This window comes from Charadrius vociferus, unplaced genomic scaffold, assembly GCF_000708025.1.
Source record: "Charadrius vociferus isolate BGI_N301 unplaced genomic scaffold, ASM70802v2 scaffold436, whole genome shotgun sequence".
Lineage (NCBI taxonomy): Eukaryota > Metazoa > Chordata > Aves > Charadriiformes > Charadriidae > Charadrius > Charadrius vociferus.
The window spans coordinates 741808-764580 of NW_009649187.1; the positions used below are offsets into that span (position 1 = coordinate 741808).

At 35.9% G+C, this 22773-nt stretch overlaps 1 protein-coding gene across 1 annotated transcript in view; it reads left to right on the forward strand.

The window, feature by feature from the left end:
• Positions 1–21997, forward strand: part of LOC104289772 — a 30140-nt gene extending 8143 nt beyond the window's left edge. Inside the window, exons 3-13 of the mRNA XM_009888784.1 lie at positions 495–571; positions 9273–9348; positions 12279–12410; positions 13235–13358; positions 16227–16287; positions 16391–16437; positions 16886–16961; positions 17914–18015; positions 18548–19471; positions 20311–20421; positions 21591–21997. Of these exons, the coding sequence (XP_009887086.1) occupies positions 495–571; positions 9273–9348; positions 12279–12410; positions 13235–13358; positions 16227–16287; positions 16391–16437; positions 16886–16961; positions 17914–18015; positions 18548–19471; positions 20311–20421; positions 21591–21903 (2043 nt within the window). The 3' untranslated portion in view covers positions 21904–21997. The remainder of the gene's footprint in view (positions 1–494; positions 572–9272; positions 9349–12278; positions 12411–13234; positions 13359–16226; positions 16288–16390; positions 16438–16885; positions 16962–17913; positions 18016–18547; positions 19472–20310; positions 20422–21590) is intronic.
• Positions 21998–22773: the final 776 nt, after the last annotated feature.

The window sequence follows — 22773 nt, forward strand, 5'->3', positions numbered from 1 at the left end:
GGTGCCCAGGATCCGGCGGGGTCGGACCCGTCTAGGTTAGAGTGGGGCAGGTGATGGTCCTTCCCTTGCTGAGGTGCCGGCCTCGCCTCTTGCAGCTGCCTGGAGTTCCTTCTCGTTGAGACAAGAGTTGTAGCTGAGGGAGCACAAGGGCAGAACAGACTGCTCCGAGCCACAGGAGCGGGACGGAGGGGACTGCCAGGAAGATCTTCAACCCCGCAGCGCTGCTGCTAGAGTTAGAAACCTGCTGCCTCTCCTCTCTGTTTCTTTTGACCTCCTGGAGAGGAGAGGTGAGTTGTCGTCTTTCCCTCTTGCCGTACTGTAGTAGTGGAGAAAATAGGCTAGCTTGTAAGGTGCAGAACTTGTTCAGGATGGCTTCAAGCCCCAGCTGGCTGCTTGGTTTATTTTACTTGAGAGTCAGCTCTGTGAAAAGGCCCGCTGATGGAGAAAGAGATTAGCACCGTGTTAACTGCGCGGTTCTCTCTCCTTTGCTGCAGTGCCCACTTTCACCGCTGTCTCCTGCTCTGCCTGCTCCTGCTTTCAGCATGGTAAAGAAGAATACTATCCCTGATGGGTAAGTATCCCTCACACTAAGCAAGAGGCAGGAGCAGGCACAGTCCTGCCCACAAAGAAGGGGCGCTGACTGCCCCAGGCGCTTTCTTGCCACAAGTATCTTCAGCACCTACAGCCAGGTAAGGTAGGTATCTTCTCCAAGACAGGAACAACCCAGCCCTTCATCCCCCAGGTGAGTATAATGCTCCAACCTGTCATCAGCCAAACACAGTCCCTTCTTCCTAACTTTCTTACCCCCAGGTGTATACTTACTGGGGAAATGGGAGAGTAGTCCATCCTTCTGACTGCTTAGATGTTTGATACTAGGAGTCAGGGAAGAGCTAATAAGACGGGAGCAGGTGGTTGCATGCATGTGATCAAGGCATATTTTCATGGCTTCAGGTCTGGAAACATCCTGCATTTTTGTTTTTAGCAAGAGGACAACAAAAATGTTTAATTGACAAAAATAATAATTAAAAAAAAACGCACAACACAGGCTTTCTGATGACTTGATTGGGAGTGCACAGGGAGACCACAGAATGATCTCATTTAAAACACATAGTTCTATTCTCCAGCTCTCCTAAAAAAAAAAAAAAAAAAAAAAAAAAAAAAAAAAAAAAGAGGAAATCAAAGCTTAAAAGTTTAGCCCATGTGTTACTGCTAACATCAGTACAAACCTCTTGGATAGGAGATTTTGCAGAGATACAAGGGCACACTAATGAGACAGTAACATGCAGTTTATACATTATTTGAGGAAAGGTTGACATCCTGGTTTCAGGGGGAGTGTCAAATAAGCTTAAGAACATTCTTGGGAGGAGCAATAAAATACAAAAAGCTTGATTTCCTCCAAAATATGTTGGTCTAAAAGCAATAAATAGAAAAAAAAGATGAACAAAATTTTAAAAATAACTTCAAGAAACTTTGAAGTTTTTTCATAGCTGACAAACTCGGGGATTAAAATCAGAATAAAATTTAAGAAAAGCTATTTAAGCATTTATTTCTCTGAAGTTTCTATGACATTTCAGTTAAAAGTTGGACAAAAATGAGCTAAAGCGAGTTAGGTTTGCAAGCAGTAGTGCAGAAAGCCTGAAAAAACTCCTCTCCTCCTTGTTTTCTCCATACTCGGAAATTATTACTAAAACTTTTGGAGTTGGGTGCTCATTTCTCCCTTCTTTTTCCCCCCTTGCATTTGAACTGGAGCAGCTTTCAGGCTACATGCAATTCTTCTCAGGTATGGAAGAAGCAGTGGACTGTACTTTTGGCTTCTGTGATTGGAAGCCAATACCTGTGTATCTTTCAAGGAGAGAAACATCTACTCTGGAGTAATTGGTTATAAAATTAGCGTTACCATCCAACAAAGGTCGTGATACAGAAGTGCTTTCAGCTTCTCCAGACACATACTTTTTCATGCTATTAACAAACCAGGCTAGACATCCACAGCATTGGGGTTTTGGCAGTAAACGAGTTTAAGGAATTGTCAGTCTCCCAATCTCATGCAGCAGTATGTTGATGCCATCATTGTGCTAGCACAGCATGTTGTAGTTCTTCACTGTGAATTAGTAGGAAAAAAAAAAGCAGTGACTGCTGGAAGAGGACTTACAGAAATCTCATCTTAGCCTAGGTGATCCTGCATGTGCAATTTACTGGCCCCAGAAATAGTTGTTGGCAGAAGTGAGATTGTGGTGCACTATAGTCCAGACAGTAGCGTACTGTAGAAGTACGGCCTCAATCATATCACAGTATTACAATAGCAATAAATCTAACAGTAACTGTTCTGTTTTTAATGATACTGTAAGAGAAACAGTCATAGGTAAAGTCACACTACATACAAACATTTTTTTAAGATTGTCTTCCTGATACTGCCTCAATTTTTTATAGTTCTTAACGGTTTTAATCAAAATTCCATTATGCTAATTAAAGCGATACAACAAAATTGAAGTTTCAGTTATGTTTTAAGTAGCTAGGAATAGTGCAACTAAACAAGAAATAGTGACTTTTTCTAACTGGTCAGCTAATTACTAACACCTTTTACAATACTATATCTGTAGTATAGTTAAAGTTGCCTTTAGATAAGGGTTGTGCTATAATACTGCACAACCTTGCTAAATACCAGTACTTTGAGTGTAGTTAGCACCTAAAGTAATACTAAAGTTGTATTAATAGCCAGTGTTGCCACTGGATCTGCACTGATGGTCTTGTACCTTGTTCTTCTTGGCCCACTCTTGTTCTTGTGTCCCTGTCACTCAGCCCTAGCCCTGAACGTTTGATCTGATGTTATTTGCACAGTCGTTGCTCCAGCAGTGAGAGGAGGAGGTGGACTGGAAGTACGGCTTCCTGTATTTCTTCATAGCAAAAAGCATTTCTCCCTTCTCTCAGTAATGTCTTGGAGCAGAACTAAGATGTGCAGCATCCATTGCAGCCTCAATCCTAGAAAGTAGTGCTGAAGAAGTAATTTTGTAAGGAAGTGAGACATCAGTATAAGAGAGGGATTCAAGTGACCCCTTGCATGCAGTTTCCACCATGTAGTCAAGTAGTGGTTCTTCACAGTGTCTGAAATGCTGTTGTCCTTCAGTAGTTGTATACTGTAATATTTTAGCGGAGAGCCAGCCAGTAAAAAGAGTTAAAGTTATATTAACAAACAGTCATAAAATACGATGATGTTTTTACAGATTCATACACGTTTGTGCATCAGCATCCAAAATCTTGCTATCAGTATAACTGCATAAACTCAGGTTCAGTTCTGAAAAGCATCTGCAGAGATGTCACCTTCGTGCATGTTTCCCTTAAACAGTATTAAAAAAAAATACCGGGAGTGGGATCTTTTTATTATAAGGGCAAAGCCAAATTATTTCTGCCTATGCACCGTAAACATACTTGTTTAACTGAATTGTTTCTGTGCAGACTTAAAAACGTCAGTATTTTCATTTAGACAGGAACACTGAAGTCTATGGCATAACTGATTGTGCATGTTCAAGGGTGGATGGGAGAGAAGGGTTACTGTAAGGTGTTTATTTGTAAAGTAAAAGTGCTTTGTACTACCAGACATAGAATATTTGCATTTAAAAAATGTATGATAGAGAAAAATTACTTCTTATGATACCTGAGTAATAATAATATTGCTATAAGACTTGAAGGCCCGTATTTTGTGTTACAATACACTACAACAAGTACTAAGCTATGCAATTACTTATTGACATGATAAGGAAACTTTCCTACCGTGCTTTACATCCACACTACATTTTTTATAAGCTATGACTTATTTGTATCCCACTTACAGGGGTTGAAGGAAAGCAAAGTGAGAAATCTATGTAGCAACAAGTGATTAAGAGCTATATTCCCTCCCTTCCACTTTTGACCTGTTCAGTACATGTTCTGTGTTGACAGTGTGTCATGGTCTTTGTAGGGCTATCTTTTCTTCCACAGAATAGTATTGAATCTGGTGTCCATAGAGCTATGAAAGCCACTTGGAAGATAAAGCTGTGTGTATCATGCAGAACCAGTACCTCAAAAAAAAAAGAGAAGAGGTTCCAAGTAGTATGTTTTAAATGATCTTGCTACAGCTGACAGTATTTCAGACTTGAGTTTCTCTACAGTTAAAATAATTGCCCTTTTTGTGTGTTTTGGAATTTACTTTCCCAGCTAAGTTCTAAACTTGTCTAACTGCTTCATAATTGTAGATATTCATCAGGTGCTCCAGAATTGTAGAAACTCTTGAACTGTTAAGCATAGCTTCAGATACTGCTCTCTGAACTTACTTTTCCACCCACTGTAGCTTTTGAGTAACGTATACTTGTTTACACTGTTTTTACTAACAGTGATTTTAAACGATTAGATGAAAATCATTCTGAATGGATTCCTTGAGTTCAGTACTAGTTTCTCTTACCCTGGAATACTGGACACATTGCTGAACTGGATGTTACACATGCAATTATAAGAGAGCTTACTTCTTTTTATACTTAAGGGTTTTTTCCTGTGAAAAATACCGTAATTACTCTTTAGAGGTAATACAGTATAGAGATTTTATTCTTTTTCTTTTTAGCATATGCTAATGTAAACATCAGTTTCATAGGTGATCTGAAGTGGACTTAGGCTTCAGAAAAGACCAACAAGTTCTAACTGTTTTGCCATAAAAAACTTGGTAGGGTAGGACATCTGTTGACAGTTTGTTGTGCTCTATATTTTTGTGTAATTCTGTCACTGAGATCTGACAAACTAAAGACATGAAACTTTCCAAGTATTTCCAATTCAGTGTTTCCATAGTATTGGACCTATGAATTATTTAGTAGCTTTCTTGTCTAGTGTGCCATTAAAAACATATATAATATCTTTATATGAAAATTAATACTTTTCTTTAAAAAAAAATCACAGAAGAAAATAAATAATAAGGTATAGTCGTGGCTTAACCGCAGCCGGCAATTAGGACCACGCAGCTGTTCACTCCCCTGCCACACTTGGTCGGATAGGGAGAAGAGGGAGAAAAAGGAAAAAACAAACCTCATAGTTTGAGATAAAGACAGTTTAATAGAACAGTAACAGAAGAGAAAAATAATAATGGTGAAAGAATATACCAGATAAGTGATGCAAAACAGTCGCCCACCACTTGATGATTGATTGCCCATCCCAAGCAGCTATGCTCCCTCTCAGCTTCTATGGGAACCAAAAAAAATCCTTGACTTAATACAAGCATTACTTAGCAACAATTAAAACAATATGTGTTATCAACATTTCTCTCATACTAAATCCAAAACACAGCAGCTACTAGGAAGAAAATTAACTCTGTCCCAGGTCAAACCAAGACAGGTATCCATCTGTTTAAATGATTGAGTATGAATTACATAACAGCTGCATATTTTATCTGCTTCCGTTAAAACTTCGTAGAGCCGGGTGGAACACACAGTTTTGTCATATTTTAGTTTAATATTTCTGTTAAGGTGATATAGTAGCTGTAATTTCCAGTATAATATTCTAAATTTTAGAATTGATTCATAGTAAGATTTACTTTAACAACTACAGATTATGCTCATATCAAATGAATAAAGTTTTCTTAACTAGATTTCAAAATTGTGTTGGGTAATTATATGTATTACTGATATTTACAATCTGTGCTGTGTTTTGCAGTTCATTGATACATAGCTTTGTACGTTTAAAAACTTAAGTAAACAACTTTGCTATCACTTTTTTGTTTTTTAATAGCAGGATTTATGCAAAATATAGCTAGCATAATGTTCTTTGCTTGGCTTATTGTCTTAGTATTCAACATACCTTTGAGCTTAACTAAGGAGGCTTCAGGATGAATACTAAATTTTGCCTTACTCAAATTTACTGAGCTTGTCTTTGTCTTGGGCGTTTCTCTAATGTCTTCTGTTGTCCCACTCAAAGCTGGAGGCTGCTATGCAGGCCCTGTTGATGATTCTCAGTTGATTGATCTTGGAGCTGATTGCTTTTTAAAAGCGTTTTCCTAAGTTTGTTGGTGTTTAGTTTTGGAGTTATTTTGACCTTCAACAGAGGCCGTTTCCCTGGTTGCTGCTGTTACAAAGCATATTGCTGCTAGATTCTTGGGTTAATGTAGATCCCGTATCTTGTAAACTTTTACTAGGGTGCATTAAGCTAGTTTCTTTTCTGTTGTTTTACTGAACATCTCTGAAATTTTTAAATTAAAGAAAAAGTCAATAAAATGTGCTCGCTTTTCATTTAAATTAAATGGATAAGCAGAGTAATATATTTTCATGTAAAGTAGACTTAAAACCCTCTAACAGATTAGCTGACTAGAGTCTTTAGTATCAATAATAATTGTATTTATTTATTTAACTGGAAGCTATTCAAGCATCACAGAAATTTCAGAGGGGAAGGGGAATGATTTTTTGTTTGATTAACACTTTTTCTGAACCAAGAAGTGATTCTTTTGTTGAGAACAGCAAGCAAAATTCTGCCTGTGTTTTAAGATAATTGACGGTAGTTGGGGAGTGACAAAGACAAAACATGATAAGGAACTGTGAAAGCTAAATAGTTAAATAATTGATTCTTTTATATGTTTTGTTGACTCTCAGGTCTTGATCTGCATGTAGTCTATCAATTGTTCACCTGTTTGAAAACTTAGAAAAATAAAGCTGTAATTGAAAATGTATCATGTGTGTGCAATATGTCACTTTTTATTTAAGTGCTGTTCTCTCTTAAGTACTTAATTTCAATCTGCAGTTTTTAATTTGAGATAATTTTTAGTTCTGCAGCAGTATGCTGAGATTTCCTTTTTAAATATTTTAAAGATAACATGGAACACTTCCCCTTTCCTGATTAAGAGTGCCTTCTGCTCATTTTCTACCATAGAGCTGTCAGCAGCTTTTGAGTTTCTTGCTGATTTTGCAAATTTTTTTCTGTGAGGATTTAAACGGCTTTAAAAACAGGAGAATAAAACCCCAGGTTTATTAAGGTCTGACAACAAACTATGTAATCCTCATGCATTGTTCTGTCAATCCCTTAATCTGAAAAAAAGTTTGGAATTTTTACAAAGTCTTTGTTACATTGCTAATTTAAGAAAATAAAATATTTAATCCTTTTTTAAAATTATTTCTTATTGGCTCATTGTTTGTATTTACGATAATCATGGTAGATTTCCACTCATGGTTTTCCAAGAGAAACCAGCTTTTAAAAGATCCAAATTTCTAATTAATGACATCTTTTAAATTGTCTTACTATATAAGGTAATTGGTGTTTTGTGGTTGTGATTTTTTCACTTCTGCCTTCCTACAAAATGTTGCTAAACATATATATGTGAATGTGGCTGGCTATCAGATTAAATCTTACTTTTGTAAAGCATTTTGTACATTTTCTTGGTAGAGGTAACATCGAAGAGTAATTAAACTAGGTTGAAGAGAAAATACTGTATTATTGTTTATTTCTATAACAGCATTTGTGGCACTAGTTTCTATATCTCTAGGTACAGCCCATTTTCTATTTCTATTTGGACGTTTGAGAGCAAAAGGAGGAAGACTATTTCCTTGTTTTAAATAAAGACATGTAATTTCCAGCGTTACTAAAATTAGCAAGATATGAAACCTGACTTTGTCATTAATTTTAACAGTAGTTCAGAATAAATATTTGTCTAAATATGGTTCATAGCATTTAGTACCTTTCTAAGATGAAGTGAACAAGAGAAAATTAAACCATGCACACAGATTTCAGAGTTTTTCTGTAGATTCTGTCTTTTTTTTTTTTTAACTGAGTACTTCTTGCAACTAAGATATTTAATTATGTGGTGGGTTTTTTAGCTTTGGTAATATTTTCAGTCCATTTACACTGTTGATGATCTTAATTGATTCATATACAGTTTGTTTATTTTAAACTAGGATAAATGGAACATAGTCTCAGATTTTTGTTTTCAGATTGTGCAACTGTTGTACAACTACCAGACTCCAAAGTGTACAAGCTTGAAAATTGACTTGGGAAGTCTTCTCAAGTTAGAACACTTTTTTTCGGTATTTTTCAAAAGAAAGTGCAGTCAAGAATGTTTCTTTGAAAAAAGATGCATGTTACAAAGTAAATGCATTTGCCAAATCTAGAAGCTTTGTATTTTTAATGAAAGTAAACTTTGCATTTCATTGTCAATTAAATGATTGATGTGAGCGTATGACAACTTTTTAAAGATGTTTGATTCAGCCAAGTTGAAAAATTTCCACCAACTATAATATAAGAATACTTTTTTACCTTTTTAACCTTGCCCATCTGCTTTGCTTTATATTGGTGCTACTTGTTTGTAAATGCTGTCCTACTGTTTTGAGGGGAGGAATTTTTTGGAAGTTGAAGAAGAAGAAAGGAAGAAGATGTTTTCAAATGTCCTCACGATACCTTGAAACCACTTCATAGAATAATTGCAGATTTGGGGACATAATTCTACTGTATGATAAGAGCAATCATGCATGTTATCTCTAAGAAGTATTTTCTTTGTGGTAGTGCTCTATGGAGATTAAAGATTTGTTTTATTATGGCTCCTGACTTTATACTTACAAACAATAAAAATGTTTTTATTTAAGCTGTGTAGTGTGCTAAATAAGCTTCTGCTCTGATCAGTGCTGTAGCAATATTCTGTTGATATTCTTACAGCATCTTTTAGGCAACTCCCTGTTTCTCTTATCCTAAAATAATCCTAATGTATTAGTTTTATTCCAATATATAATAAATATTTAGTTATTCTAAAAAAATTTAGTTTCTTGGTGAAACAGGCAGGTTATTAATGGAAGATGGACTTTTTAAAAGATTTCACTCACATATCAGGATTTAATGGGTCATTTTTTCAAACTCGTGGACATCAGTTACAATTTCTTGCTTATGTGTTCAAGGAATATTAGAAACTATTGGATACCGCTGTTTGGAAATCTAAATCTTAATATATTATGCTAGTAGCTGCATGGCCCGTCATAGAAAAAAAGATAACTGTCATACCTTTCTGCTTGGAGAAGTTTGAAATAACTATTATATTCAAACTGTGTGAAATATGGCACCAGATTTGCCTGATATCTGTAAGATACTTCACATAATTTGAAATAACTGTTACTATAATTTTAAAGGAACATAATTTTTATGTGCTTTGTTTTACCAAAGTTTTAATCCTAAGAGGAAATATCTTTTTTTGTTTGTTTGTTTTAGAAGTTTTACATGAAGCTGCAGGTGTCTTCTACTGAATCATGTAATTTGAAAATATTTAAAAAGAACTATTTGTTTTATTACAGATGGCGGAGTTTGACACCAGTTGGACAGCCTATACCAGGAACTAGATTTATTGCATTCAAAGTACCTTTAAAAGGGGTATGTATAACTACAGATTGGTTCTATTAGATACAGTGCAAAAGTAATGAAAAACATCATGAATATTCATGCAAACTTCAGGAAAGTTTTATGAAAACATAATTTTTCAAGTTTAGCCCTTCCAGTCATCTATTAGTGGCTTTTTTACATAATAGTCTATATTTTTTCTTTTTCTTTTAAAATTTGCATTTGGTATTACTCTTGTTATTTATCTTTTAAAAAATCATAAAATCTTGAACCAATCAGCATGATTCATTTGATCGCTATTAAGTGGCCTAAATTAATTATCTTATTTAACATCTTTTCATGGCTGTTGTAAGAAAATTATATGGAAGGGGTTATGATATGAATAACAAGGCAAAATATAATTTTATGGAAATCAAACACTCATTAAAGGATACGATCAAACACTTGTAAAGGATGGTATCCTTTACTTTTAAAAGTAAAGTACTTTTAAAAGCAGTACTTTTAAAACTATAGATTCAGATTCCCAATTTTATAAGCAAAAAGATTCAGTGATCTGAAGGAATGCAGTATGTTTAAAAAAGAAGTCTTCATAGATTTATTAATGTGTTAGTACTTCATTTAGATTCTTCTTAACGAGTTCCATCTTAATCTGTTAAGTACATTGCATCAGATCTTTTAATTTTTTGTGACAATACAAAATGCAGAGGCTGTCTTTTATAGACTCTTCAGGTTTTTTGTGGATTGAGGCATAGAGCAAATAGGGCAAATTTACCCATCTGTATGAATTAACACAAGTGCTGTATAAATTAACTCTTACAAGTCCTTGCTTCAGATACACCGGAAATAAAAGTTTCTAAGCTCTTTTAAATTTCAGTGGCTAGACATGACCTTAGCAGTTAAGAGTATTTTGTCAAAGCTGTAGTCTACAGTTTGCACTCTAGTACTCATATACCAAAAATTTGGTTATTTGGGTATATTAGTGCCTATTACATTTTCGGTGACCATTCAGTTCACTCTTATCAGCAATGACTGAAGTGGAATGCTTGCAGCATTTGCGTCCTGCAGCTGCTTTTACAGCTTTGGTGTGATGGTTTCATTCCTTTGACACCAAGAATCTTATACTTGATGTTGATCATATTCTCCATGGTACTGATGGAGAGTGCGCAGCCGTGTGTCATTCTACCAAAGACAGCCAGTGGACAGATCTAGCAGTGAATATAAAATTCAGTCGATCTATAATTAACTTCTTTGCGATGGAGATATTTGGGAGAGGATTTTTTTCATCATCAGCTCCTGTAATTCCACTTGATCCAGCACCAGTTTTTTGCATAGATGCACTGTTGTACGCAGGATTTGTTCAGTGTGTGTATTTCCAGTTCCCTGTCACTCCAGATGTCAGAGGAATATACTTTGTTGCTAACTTTACTCTTCCCCTGTAGCTCCTGCCATAGTCTGGAAGGAGCTCCTCCAGAGATCGTAAAAAGGGCAGACATTCTCAGAGAACGTTTATAGCAATATATCACAATATATCACTCCATTTCGAGTCCTACGGATCTCACTGGGCATAGATCCCTGTTCTGTGAAGCTGTCTTTGAACTTGGCCAGATATAAAGTCTGGTACCCAAGAAAGCAAAATCTGTAACATTTCTGTTCCTTCAGTTTGTTCGGTGTCAACTATGGAAGATATGGAAATGACAAGTCTTCCAGAGACTCTGTGCTTGAAGCTCGTGGTGTTTGTGGCAGAATACATATAAAATGCATAACTGGCTAAACGGTGATGTCTTTTCAAAGAAGGTAGAGGTCAGTAAATCTGTCTGGAAAAGCTGAAGGCCTGATTGGTCATAGTATTGTCAGAAGTCCTATTATTAAATTGGTGGAACAGACTACTTAAATATGTGGCAGTTTCCTTCTTTGCTACCTATTAGGAAATTGATGATTTCAAGTGAGATAAGTGCTTGCTAGAATCATAGAGTATAATCCATAAAGTCAAAAGAAGGAATGGTTAGTTACCCTATAGCATCTGTGGTTCTGAGAGGTATGGGGTCTGTGGCTGCCTTCCTTTTCGTTAGTTCTGAGTCCAGTCTGCTTGAACATCTTGTCAACAAAGGTACTGAGAGGTGGTTGAGGCTGCTGCATCTTTTGCCACTATCTTTATTGGCTGTGGCTGGGCCCGTGTCAAAAGGCTCTCACAATGGACAAGTGCACTGTTCACAGAAAATCCAGTCTTGCATATATGAGGTATTTTCATACCTAGAGCAAAGAACGCATTTCAAAAAACACGGCTACAATAGGGTGAGTAAACATTTTTCCTACTGTTTCTGTCAAATGAAATTAATTATTCATTACCCACCAACATGCAGCTTTTTTTTGTCACCGTTTTTTAGTTAAATTTAATATTCCCCAGTGCTAAATGACATGCCAAATACACTCCACCAAGAGATGAAGCAAGAATAAAAATGTCTGCACAACATCTGTGGGGAGAAAGTTAAAACTTTTAGAAGAAAGGAACTCTTGTATCACAACTTCTAATGTTTTACATGAAATACACTGTTAATTTTGTGTTACTGTGCAGGACAAAGTACACTGGGGGGAAAGGGGACTGTGGTGTTTTACTTTTTATTGATGTTTAGTTACCTAAAAATCAGTGTACATGCTGAATTTTGCAGGATTTTTGTGTCTGTCAAATTAGTGCTTATTTTAATAATGTTTGTTAACATTGTAAAAGTGGAAATTCTCACACATTTTCTTGCATTTTCATGTGACTAGAAATACACAATACATTCTTGCTTTTTATTTGGTTCCTTTTCATTTTTTCTGTATAATACATGGACATGGTTCTGATACTCTAAACATTCCCTTTTGAATACTGATGCTTCCTAGTCCTAATTAAAACGGCTGAATATTACAAATGTCATGTTATTAGAACTTAAAAAGAAAATCTTTTTTTTCCATTTTCATTGCAGGCAATTAACCAGAGGCTTACCCCAACTCAGAAATTTACACCAAAAGACTTAATTGCTGCAATGAAAGCCCTAAATGTGGAGCTTGGATTAATTATTGATTTAACATATACCACACGATACTATGAAGTTAAGGTAATATAGGAATAATAACAAAATAAATTAGTTACTGCAACCTTTGTTTTAAAGTGTTTATGTATTTGCTTACCTTGAATTGGAATAGACAAGTGAGCCATCTAGACTTATGTTGTGTTTCCAATAGAAACTAAATGCTTTATCACAGAGGAAATAACTCTTTCTTCCAGCTAGTTGCATTTGTGGCTCATTGGTATTATGATAACTCGGAGTAATGGATAAAGACTTCAGTCTTTATCCAGTCAGGCACCGCAGAAGAGATGCAGGAGGCTTACAGGCTGTGCCCTGAAGACATGTTCGTTTATTTCAAGGGTCTTTTTTTTACTGGTCTTTAGTGGAATCCACTTTTTACCAGTACGGTCCAAACAATGTGGATTAATCAGCCTCCTATTGAAAAGGAGAATAAATAGCAGTATTATAACTGAATGTTAATCTTTGAACCGACATGGGCTGTAAGCATTAAGGGAGTGAATATGTGAGTATATATATGATTGTGGGTGGGAGGGACAAATATTGCTGATAACTGTAAAATGCGTCAGAATGGAATTACAAGAATCAGACCTCTTTAGTTGATGTGCTGCCTTATTAGCAGGGATAAAGAAGTCTTCTGTTAGAACTGTTCTTTGAGATTAGGTCTTTAAAGTGGAAATATAATGGTAGTTTATGAGATTGTATCTCTATATAATTGTGTCAAGATTGTTTTCAGTTTCTACTCAGGATTTGAACTACTGTTTTACATTGGCATTATGTTAGATACTGCTTAAGGTATTTCATTGATGCAAGACTTCAATAATTTTTACCATTTTTTTTCTACTTGTTGCTAGGATTTACCTAAAAGTGTGCAGTATAAGAAACTTTATACTGTTGGACTTGAAGTCCCCGATAATGCCACTATCCTACAGTTCAAAAAATGGGTCAGAAAATTCCTATGGGAAAATGCAGGAAATGGTAAGTATCAGCATCTTATGCTGTGAAGAAACGAAAAATTTTATTTCAGTGTTAGCTGTATCATTTATTAATTTGAATAGATACGTAAGGCGCCAGGGATCTCAGACTTTCCATAGCACTTTCCACTTTGCTATCATAATACGATACATTATGTGAAGCACTATATATCTTTTTTGCGTTCATAGCATGTCTTTTTCATTAAATGCCCTTCCTAATACTTACATTTGTGTTATGTGTCAAAGCAACTGCAACAAGGCTTTCATCTGTCTGACCCAAGTTGTCTACTGTCAGTGTAGTGTTGTAGCTGCCAGCCTTTTATGAATGTTCTAAGTAGCACAGGGTTCCTCTGATGGCATTAGACACTGATACGCGTGAGCAACTTAAGTCTGTTTAGTCTGACATAGCAGTTTTTTGATTCATGAGTCCATTATTGCCCTTACATCCTAGCAATTCTTAAAAATGATATTACAGACACAGTGCCAGTGTTTCCACAGTGTGGATCTGCTGCAGTTTAGTGTTTATGCAACAGTACATTTCTTGCTGAGATAAGTCTCTTCTTACAGACATAAATTTGCACGTATTTTGCCACAGCCTGTGTGCAGCTTTTACTTTCTCACTTTTTTTGCTAGTGATTTTTTGTAAGTAGATTTTAACTATTTGTCTATCCAATATTGGAGGACCATTCTTTCAAGCTTTTTCATGCTATTTGCTGTGGTTACTTTGGCATTTTCTGAGAAGGTAGAAATATTAACTGCCCAAGTACATATAGTTTTTGCTGCAGAGCATAACCATGGTTTTGCTGTGGATGGTCAACTCTGTTTTGTGAAAGAGCTCTGACCTAAATCTCAGGTATGAGAGCCTGAATTAGAAGTGCTGGGGAAATTAAAAAGTGTAAGAAGAAGCCTTTGTACTTGCTCAGGAAGTTAGTGTATAAGTTCTTCCTTTGCTCTTTTTTGGCTTAGGGAAATTACTTGGAGATTATTAGTTCTCTGCTGGTTTTGATCTAGTGATTTTTTGTGTAACAAAGAATACTTTGTTGTTCTGATGATTAAGGTTTTTTCATCTAAAATCTAGCCCAAAACTCTTAATCATTAAATATACATTTATTCTTATGCCTCCGTTGCCCTTAAGTATTGTTGTTCTACATGCCCGTTATTATATTCAGTATCTCTGATTTGGTTTTACAGACTAAATAAGACAAGCTTCCTAGGTCCCTTCTCATTTATTTTTTTTTGTGACTATCATAGTAGCCCTTTCTATACATATTTCAATTCGATTTTTTTTTTATTTATTAAATATGAGTAATTAGAATTGTATGGAATAGTCCCAATGAGGTTTTATCAGTGCCTTGCATGACCATGTTAGTGTTTCCCTATTTCTGTTGGAAATACCTCATTTGAAACACCCTAATATTAGTAAGTTAGCCGCTTTTTAGCCTTTAGCTGATTACACAGAATCACAGAATGGTTAGGGTTGGAAGGGACCTCTGGAGATCATCTAGTCCAACCCCCCTGCCAGAGCAGGGTCACCTACAGCACGTTGCACAGGACAGAGTCCAGGTGGGTTTTGAATGTCTCCAGAGTGGGAGACTCCACCACCTCTCTGGGCAGCCTGTGCCAGTGCTCCACTACCCTCAAAGTAATGAAGTTCCTTCTCATGTTAAGATGGAACTTCCTATGTTCAAGTTTATGCCCATTACCCCTCGTCCTGTCACTGGGCACCACTGAAAAAAGACTGTTCCCATCCCCCTGGCATCCTCCCGTTAAGTATTTGTAAGTATTAATAAGATCCCCCCTCAATCTTCTTTTCTCTAGACTAAAGAGACCCAAGTCCCTCAGCCTTTCTCCATAGGAGAGATGTTCCAATCCCCTAATCATCTTCGTTGCCCTTTGCTGGACCCTCTCCAGCAGTTCCCTGTCCTTCTTGAACTGGGGAGCCCAGACCTGGATGCAGTACTCCAGATGTGGCCTCACCAGGGCAGAGTAGAGGGGGAGGATGACCTCCCTCGACCTGCCCACCACACTCTTCTTGATGCACCCCAGGATGCCATTCGCCTTCTTGGCCGCCAGGGCACATTGCTGGCTCATGGTCATCCTGTTGTCCACCAGGACTCCCAGGTCCCTCTCCACAGAGCTGCTCTCCAGGAGGTCAGCCCCCAACCTGTACTGGTGCATGGGGTTATTCCTCCCCAGATGCAGCACCCTACACTTGCCCTTGTTGAATTTCATCAGGTTTCTCTCTGCCCAAATCTCTCTGATTAGTATAACCTTTCCAAAAAAGACATGATTTCTTTAGAGATTACTGGTTCCCATTAGAGTGCTTCTTTTCTCCATGCATGAAACTAAATTCCTCATGTCTGTGGTTCATCCCAGTAATGATCCAAATTTTTAGTTCAGTTAAATTAATTCTTCTAGTAATGCATTTCATGCTCCTAGACACTAAGGGTATTATGCTTATTTTCTCCTTTCTGTAAGTTTTAAGAGAATCTGTAAGTTAGGTTCCTCAATTTTACATTTGCTTGCTTAAATTTGCTTTCAAAACCATACCTCCTTCTTCTGTTACTGCAGTTCTGGCTGAGGCCAGCCACTTTACCTGTCATCACTCCTCTTTCTTTTTTCCTATGTTCTGCAGAGTTAATCTCAGTCTTCACAGGTTTGGAAGTAGTGAACTAACTGCTGCCAGACATCCTACATGAAGAGGACAAAGTCTGGATGTGTCTGTTCTTTTACAGACATGACAGTATAATTTTGTAAATAGCAAGCATTATTTATCATTACTTTGCTAGAAAACTACAGCTTTTGTCTTGCACTAATCTTTTAGTAATTACACTTTCTGAACTATTAAAGACTATGTTTTCCTTTTTCATAGAGAAACTCATTGGCGTTCACTGTACTAATGGAATTAATAGAACTGGCTACCTTATATGTAGGTAAGGGTTGTATGCATTCAGAAATCATTGTTCACAAAAGATAGTGTCCTTGTATTAATCTGTAATCCCTTTGGGACCATAATCTAATCATATTTTTCTTCAGATATCTTATAGATGTTGAAGGCTGGGATCCAGAGGCAGCAATCCAAGGTATTTATACAATTTGGACTGAGGCACATGTTGGGTTGTAATTCACAAATACTACAATTGTATTCACAAATACTACAATTCTATTTTAGTATCCTTAGAGTTATCTCATGTGCTGGCTTCCACAGAAGATTTTCTCTGACTGTTGATTCTATTCCAGGCAAGGCTTGAGCATTAACAAATTGACAGCATGGTAGGAGAATGTTTCAGATGCTTAAAATCTTTTTTTTGCCTTTTGCTTTGAAGGGTTTTCAGTCATAGGTTGCTACCACTAGTAGTTTCAGTTGTCTAAAAAAAGAAAAGCTGCAATATTGCCAGCTTGCTGAAGTATTTAATAGCAAGTTAGAATTATTTCAAAGTCAGCATCTTGTGGTGAACAGAAACTTGCCTTTCACATTTTTGTGGCTCAGTTTGAGCACATTTCATTAGACTTGTATCATCTTTTCTTTAGCTTTTGGTGATGCTAGAGGTCATCGCATGGATGGTCTTGTGTACCTCACAGATCTCAGAACACAGCCAATGAGAAGGTAAAAAAAGGCTTTTAGTTGTACGGTTATGATTTTCCAGTATGTCTACTGGTATTTTGAAAAGTTCACTTCAAGTCATAAGCCACAATTAACCCCCTCTTAAGCCTTTAATATGCAATTACATATATATCATAAGACATGTGATACAAATAACATGAAGCGCAGTGTAATTTCTTCTTTCATCTTTTGAATTTATATGGTTCAAAAGATTTTTTTTTTAATCTGACCTACTATTGAGCATTGGTGTGGTTTTATCATATTATGACAAGTGTATTGAGTCTGTATTCTCTCATAAGCTGAAAGGAGCCATTGCGAAGATTTCTTTATAAGCTCTATGATCTGCCTGCTGTTGTTGGCATGTTAGAACCAGATACTTTAAAAAAAAGTACAACAGTTTGAGGAATAAAAAAGTGTAGGGGAGTGGAAGATTGTTCTTAACTCCTCTGTTCATAGTAGTTGTATCCCTGGTGTGTAAGAATTTTATGCTTATCATATTCACCTAAGAATAGCTAACCTTTACATCTTCCTCAGTTACTTGTGCCAATGATATCTTGTAGCAGTAAATTTATTTTAAAATAATACCTGACTGATCTGTGACTTTTTAGTTTAATTGAATGCCCTTTGGTTTACTGCTCTCACTCTTTTATGGTCAGTGCATGACTAACTTAGTCCTGTGTCAGATTTTTGAATAGGTATGGTGCTTGTCTCACATCCTTTAGGATGTTGTTCTGCACTTAGAAAGTTTAGGTATTCTCTGTGCTTTCCCTGCAGCCCTTCCCCAGATAAATTTCTAAGATTAAAATTTGCGAAGTTATAAATGTCTGTAAATTTAACTTGACATACAAAACTTTCTGTCATTCTAAACTGAAGAATTTTTTGTGGGTTCATTTCCTCTCTCAATGGTGTGTTTTAAAAAAAGAAAGCTTATGTGACATATTTTTATTCTTCTTAGTAACCTTGGAATGGATGTATGGGATTCAGATGAAGATATTATTCCCCCACCACATGCAATGGAAGGACCTGCAGAGCGGCTCCCAAATGAAGATTTTCAGGGGTAATAGGCTGAAACATGGAACTAAAAGTCAAAAAAACACGCCATGGGAAAGATAATTGTTTCTTAATATAAACATAAAATACCATAGATACTCTAATTTAAAAGAAATTTTATGAATATAGCCTACTCATGCAAAATATATTTACATAATTTGACAAAACAGTGAAAAGATAAGGGAAGGAAAGAGAATGTGTGCTATTAGAAGTCTGTAAGTAATTAGTACACTTGGAAAAATTTAGGGTTTTATTTTGGCAGTCCTTCTTTCTTATTCTGCAATTATTTTTAATTAATTTGGAATCACTGCTTTTGCCTGTTTAACAAGTGCTATGGAATTACAATTGGGTGTCACAGCTTCTACTATGACATTGAAAGTTTTACAATCTTCCTTATAGTTTGGATTCTTAGTAGCTTTGATACCTATATATTTGCAATGTCTTTCATATGAATTCTTAGTTAAAAAAACTTGTTTTCATTAATGACTTGTAGCACTTAGAAGTATAATGTTCTAATTAAGACAAAAACTTCTTTACAGGTCTGGGAAAAGATTAAGAATTTATGATGACCACTCTCACAATGATTTGCAAGGACAGATGCAGTTGAGAGATTTTGATTTCATTAATAAGAGACCTGGACAAAGACGAAGACCATTTCATGACCATCAGACTCAGGATGATTTAAGAGCACCAATGCAGATGAGAAATTGGGACTACAATAGGGGACCAGGACAGAGACGAAGACCCTTTCCTGATCATCAGTTTTATGATGATTATCAAGAAGATGTGCAGCTGAAGGACCTAGACTTCAGTAACAAGGGACCTGGACAAAGGTTGAGACCTTTTCACGGACACCAGTTTCATGATGATTTACAGGCAGAGAGACAATCGAGGGGCATCAAATTTAACAGAGGCTGTGGACAAAGGCAGAGATCTTTCGCTGACCATCCACCTCATGATGATTTGCAGGAAGACAGGCAGTCAAAGGATTTTGATTTTGGTAGCAGGGGCCGTGGCCAGAGACGAAGACCGTTCCATGACCACCAATCTCATGATGAATTTCAGGCTCAGATGCAGTTGAAGGAGTTAGATTGTGTCAACAAAGGTCCTGGCCAAAGACTAAGATCTTTCCATGACTATCAGTCACATGATGACTTACAGCCACAGATGCAATTGGGAGACTTTGAATTTGTTAATAGGGGTCGTGGGCACAGGTTGAGACCTTTCAATGATCACCAGCCTCACAGTGACTTACAAACAGAAATGCAACTAAAAGATTATGATAATAAAGGTCCTGGACAAAGGCGGAGACCTTTTCATGACCATCAGCCTTATGATGACTTACAGGAACAGACTCAGTTAAAAGATTTCGATTATGTTAATAAAGGGCATGGACAAAGGCCAAAACTTTTTCATGATCATCCAGGTCACGATGACTTGCCACGTGATTGGTGTTCAGACAGGTAAAGCATCCTTGAGCTGCAAGACCATAATTAGAGAATAAAAGTGTAAACCTCAGCACTTTTAAATTACATTTCAAATTAATTAATTTTTAAAATAAATTCATTGGAAAACAATTAATCATCCTTTTAAAATCATATATAAATGATCGCTTAATTAACTCTTTTTATTTTGACCTATGGAAGGGTTTGATGTAAGCTAGAGTGTTGCAACTTTGAAAGCTAATGTTTCCTCAATTAGAAGGTTGTGCTTCTTTAAAGCTTATGTGTTTCCTTTACCTTTTTAGAGTCAGCTTGAAACAAAACTCTTTGTTCCACTTCGTTTTGTGTAGAAACTCACATTTAAAGAGCAATCCTCAAGACAGAAGAGGATATGAAATTTTATTTATGCCCTCAGCCAGAGATAAACAGTAATGCTACAAGAAAGTTTGACTTGCATTTGTTTATTCCATGAGTTAATAATTTGTTAGAAATCCCTTTGCTTCTGAACTTGCATCATATTCTCTCAAATACGTATATCACTTATTATTAAACCTATTGGATTCTGACATAATATTTCAAAATATTTTTAATATTTCAGAATGTATTTCAGATATTTGCTGGGCTAGTAAAGTTTGATTTAATTTCTTCCTTTGTACAGCTGAAACGGAGGATATCATTACAATGAAGTATACTATTTTGAGGTGTCAAATCAATACAATTAAGATAGTTTTCATTAAAATATTAAGTAAATTTTAATCAAAAGTAAAAAGATTTTTATTTCATTTGATAAAAATATATTTTTCAAAAGCTTACAACCATTGGTACTCTTCTTAGGATGCAATTCTTGTGGTTATTTGCAGAAGTCAATCTTTTTCTTCCCATGAAAATGTACCAGAACCTCATTTCTCCTCATCTCCTTCACTTCACAGAGATTATGGGTCTGATAATGATGACTTTAACAGAAGTTATAGGTAAATACCAGATTTCATATGTTGTTTTCTGATTTACCTTTATACTGTTACTCCCCCAGTTTACCAGCTAAAAAATACAAATTAATTGTTCAGTGTAAAAATTTATATTAATATTTTTGCTTAAATGCAGTTTGAACCGTTGAATCTGAATACTGAACAAATTATGTGACTAATTTGTGGTCCATCTATACTGAGTTTGAGTGTTACTAGGGAATGGTTTGAGAATCCCTGAAGTTAAGTCATTGACATGACAAGCACAGTTCAAGCTAACATACTACAAAATATGAAAAGGTATTGTCAGGAAGCAAAAAACCAATATACAGATGTTATATTTAACTCTTAACTGCTGCCTACAAAAGAGTTTTACTGTGAGGGATGGTCAGACACTGAAACAGGTTACCCAGAGCAGCTGTAACATCCTCATCCTTCGAGGTATTTAGAACTCCCCTGAACATGTCCCCTACGCAAACTCATCTAATTAGACTTACTTTGAGCAGGTGGCCCTAGGTACTTCTAGAGATCCTTCCCAGTCTAAATTAAGCTATGGTTGAGTGAGGGAGAAGATTTTAAAATTACAAAGATTATTCTGAATTGGCTTTGCACACCACTTATTTTACAAAGTGAGGAAGGTACTTGAGAGTAAAGAGAATCCAAAACAAAACGTATCTATATCGTATATGCATTTTTAGATCTTTCGTATGTATTTTGTAGGAGAGTGAATCTTCTATTGCAGAATAATTAAGAATTAAAATATTTGGAGCTATAAATCCAAAGTATATTATTGCCTGTTGAGACTATGTACTAGAGAGCTACTACTACATATTATTCACAAAAATGAAACATGGACTTAGGAACAAAAATGGCCCCTAGGTAAAGAAACCCTCAGTAAACAGGGAATTTTAATTAGAAACAGCTCTTGAAACAAATCATCTTCTAGTAGAATTACTTAAGAGCTTTAATATTAATCACTAGAATTGAAAAATGAATATAAACAAGTTTGCAACATGCAGTAGAGAGGATTTTAAATTTAGGAGATAAAAGCAAGAAAGAGGGTCTGAATTGTTCTTTCAAGGTTACACAAGTTTAATTTCTAATGGTGGCCAACAACAACAACAAATCAACTGTTTTATTTCTAAGGATTTCACTGTTCATATTTGTTGTTCTTACAGTAATCGACCAAGTTGTCCTGAAGACAATAGGAGAATGCATCCCTCAGATGAATTTAATAGAGGAAAAAACAGATATGCACCATATTCTTCACGAACAATGCATCCATCTTCATCTGTACACCAAGAAAATAGTTCAATAGACTATGAAAGAAAACCTTTTCAAGGTGAAACTACCAGAGAGATGGAACAAAGCAAAAGATTACCAGTTGTAACAGTTGATTACAATTACGGTCTGCCATTAGAGTATGGACCTGAAGAGGAAGAGAGAACACATTATGATTTACCTCCAAGAGACCGCTACAACTGGAACTGAATAAAAAGGACAATGTTTGCTCAGCTTAGACTTACTTCTACCCATTTTACTTTGTATGTGGACCAATTATTTTTTTTTTAACAAATTAGGAGAATGCAAATTTCAGTAGTAGAGAACTGGTTCTTTAAATTTATTAGGGTGTATTTGTTAAGTGTAGTTGGAGACAAGGTCTCAGTACACATGGAATTAAAGTAGTCCTTCCTTTTAGTGAAATTGGAACCCTGTACCTTAAAACAAACAACTTTCTGAGTGATTGTAGTTGTGTCTTTTGTTTTACATTTCTTTAAAATGTATGTAATTTCTGGATGCAAAAGTCATAATAAAATACTGCACTACCAGGTAAACCAGCATTGAGATTATAGGGAAAAAAAAAATGAAATGAGTGAAGCAAAGTTATGTCCACTTCATCCTTTAATTTGAAAATAGCAGTTTGAATTATTGCTAACAATCTGCAGCATTGCAGTTTAATTCCAGATTTTCTGTACCATCAACTGAACTGACCTAGTTGCACTCTTTTTTCGTAGCAGAATTTTTCCCAGATTGCTAAGAACACAGAAGCAAATGGAGTTTGAATACTCTAAACGTCAAACTTGCTTTTCAGTAATCTGAATAGCCCATCCTGATTGTGTATTTTTTCCTGATCCCATAGGTTATATATATTTCAGAATAGCCCAGTGCAGGTAAATTTCAGAATTTTCTCAGCAACGCATCCAAATGAGGTAGCTCATGTATCATCAGCTTACCTGTCTCAGCTGGCCAAGATCACTGGTGCCTATATAGTTACACCTCCCTGTTTGTCAGTCATTTTTGTCCAGTTCTATTTTTTTACTAGTTTCTTTTTACAGCACAGCAGAGTAATGTAATTGGAAC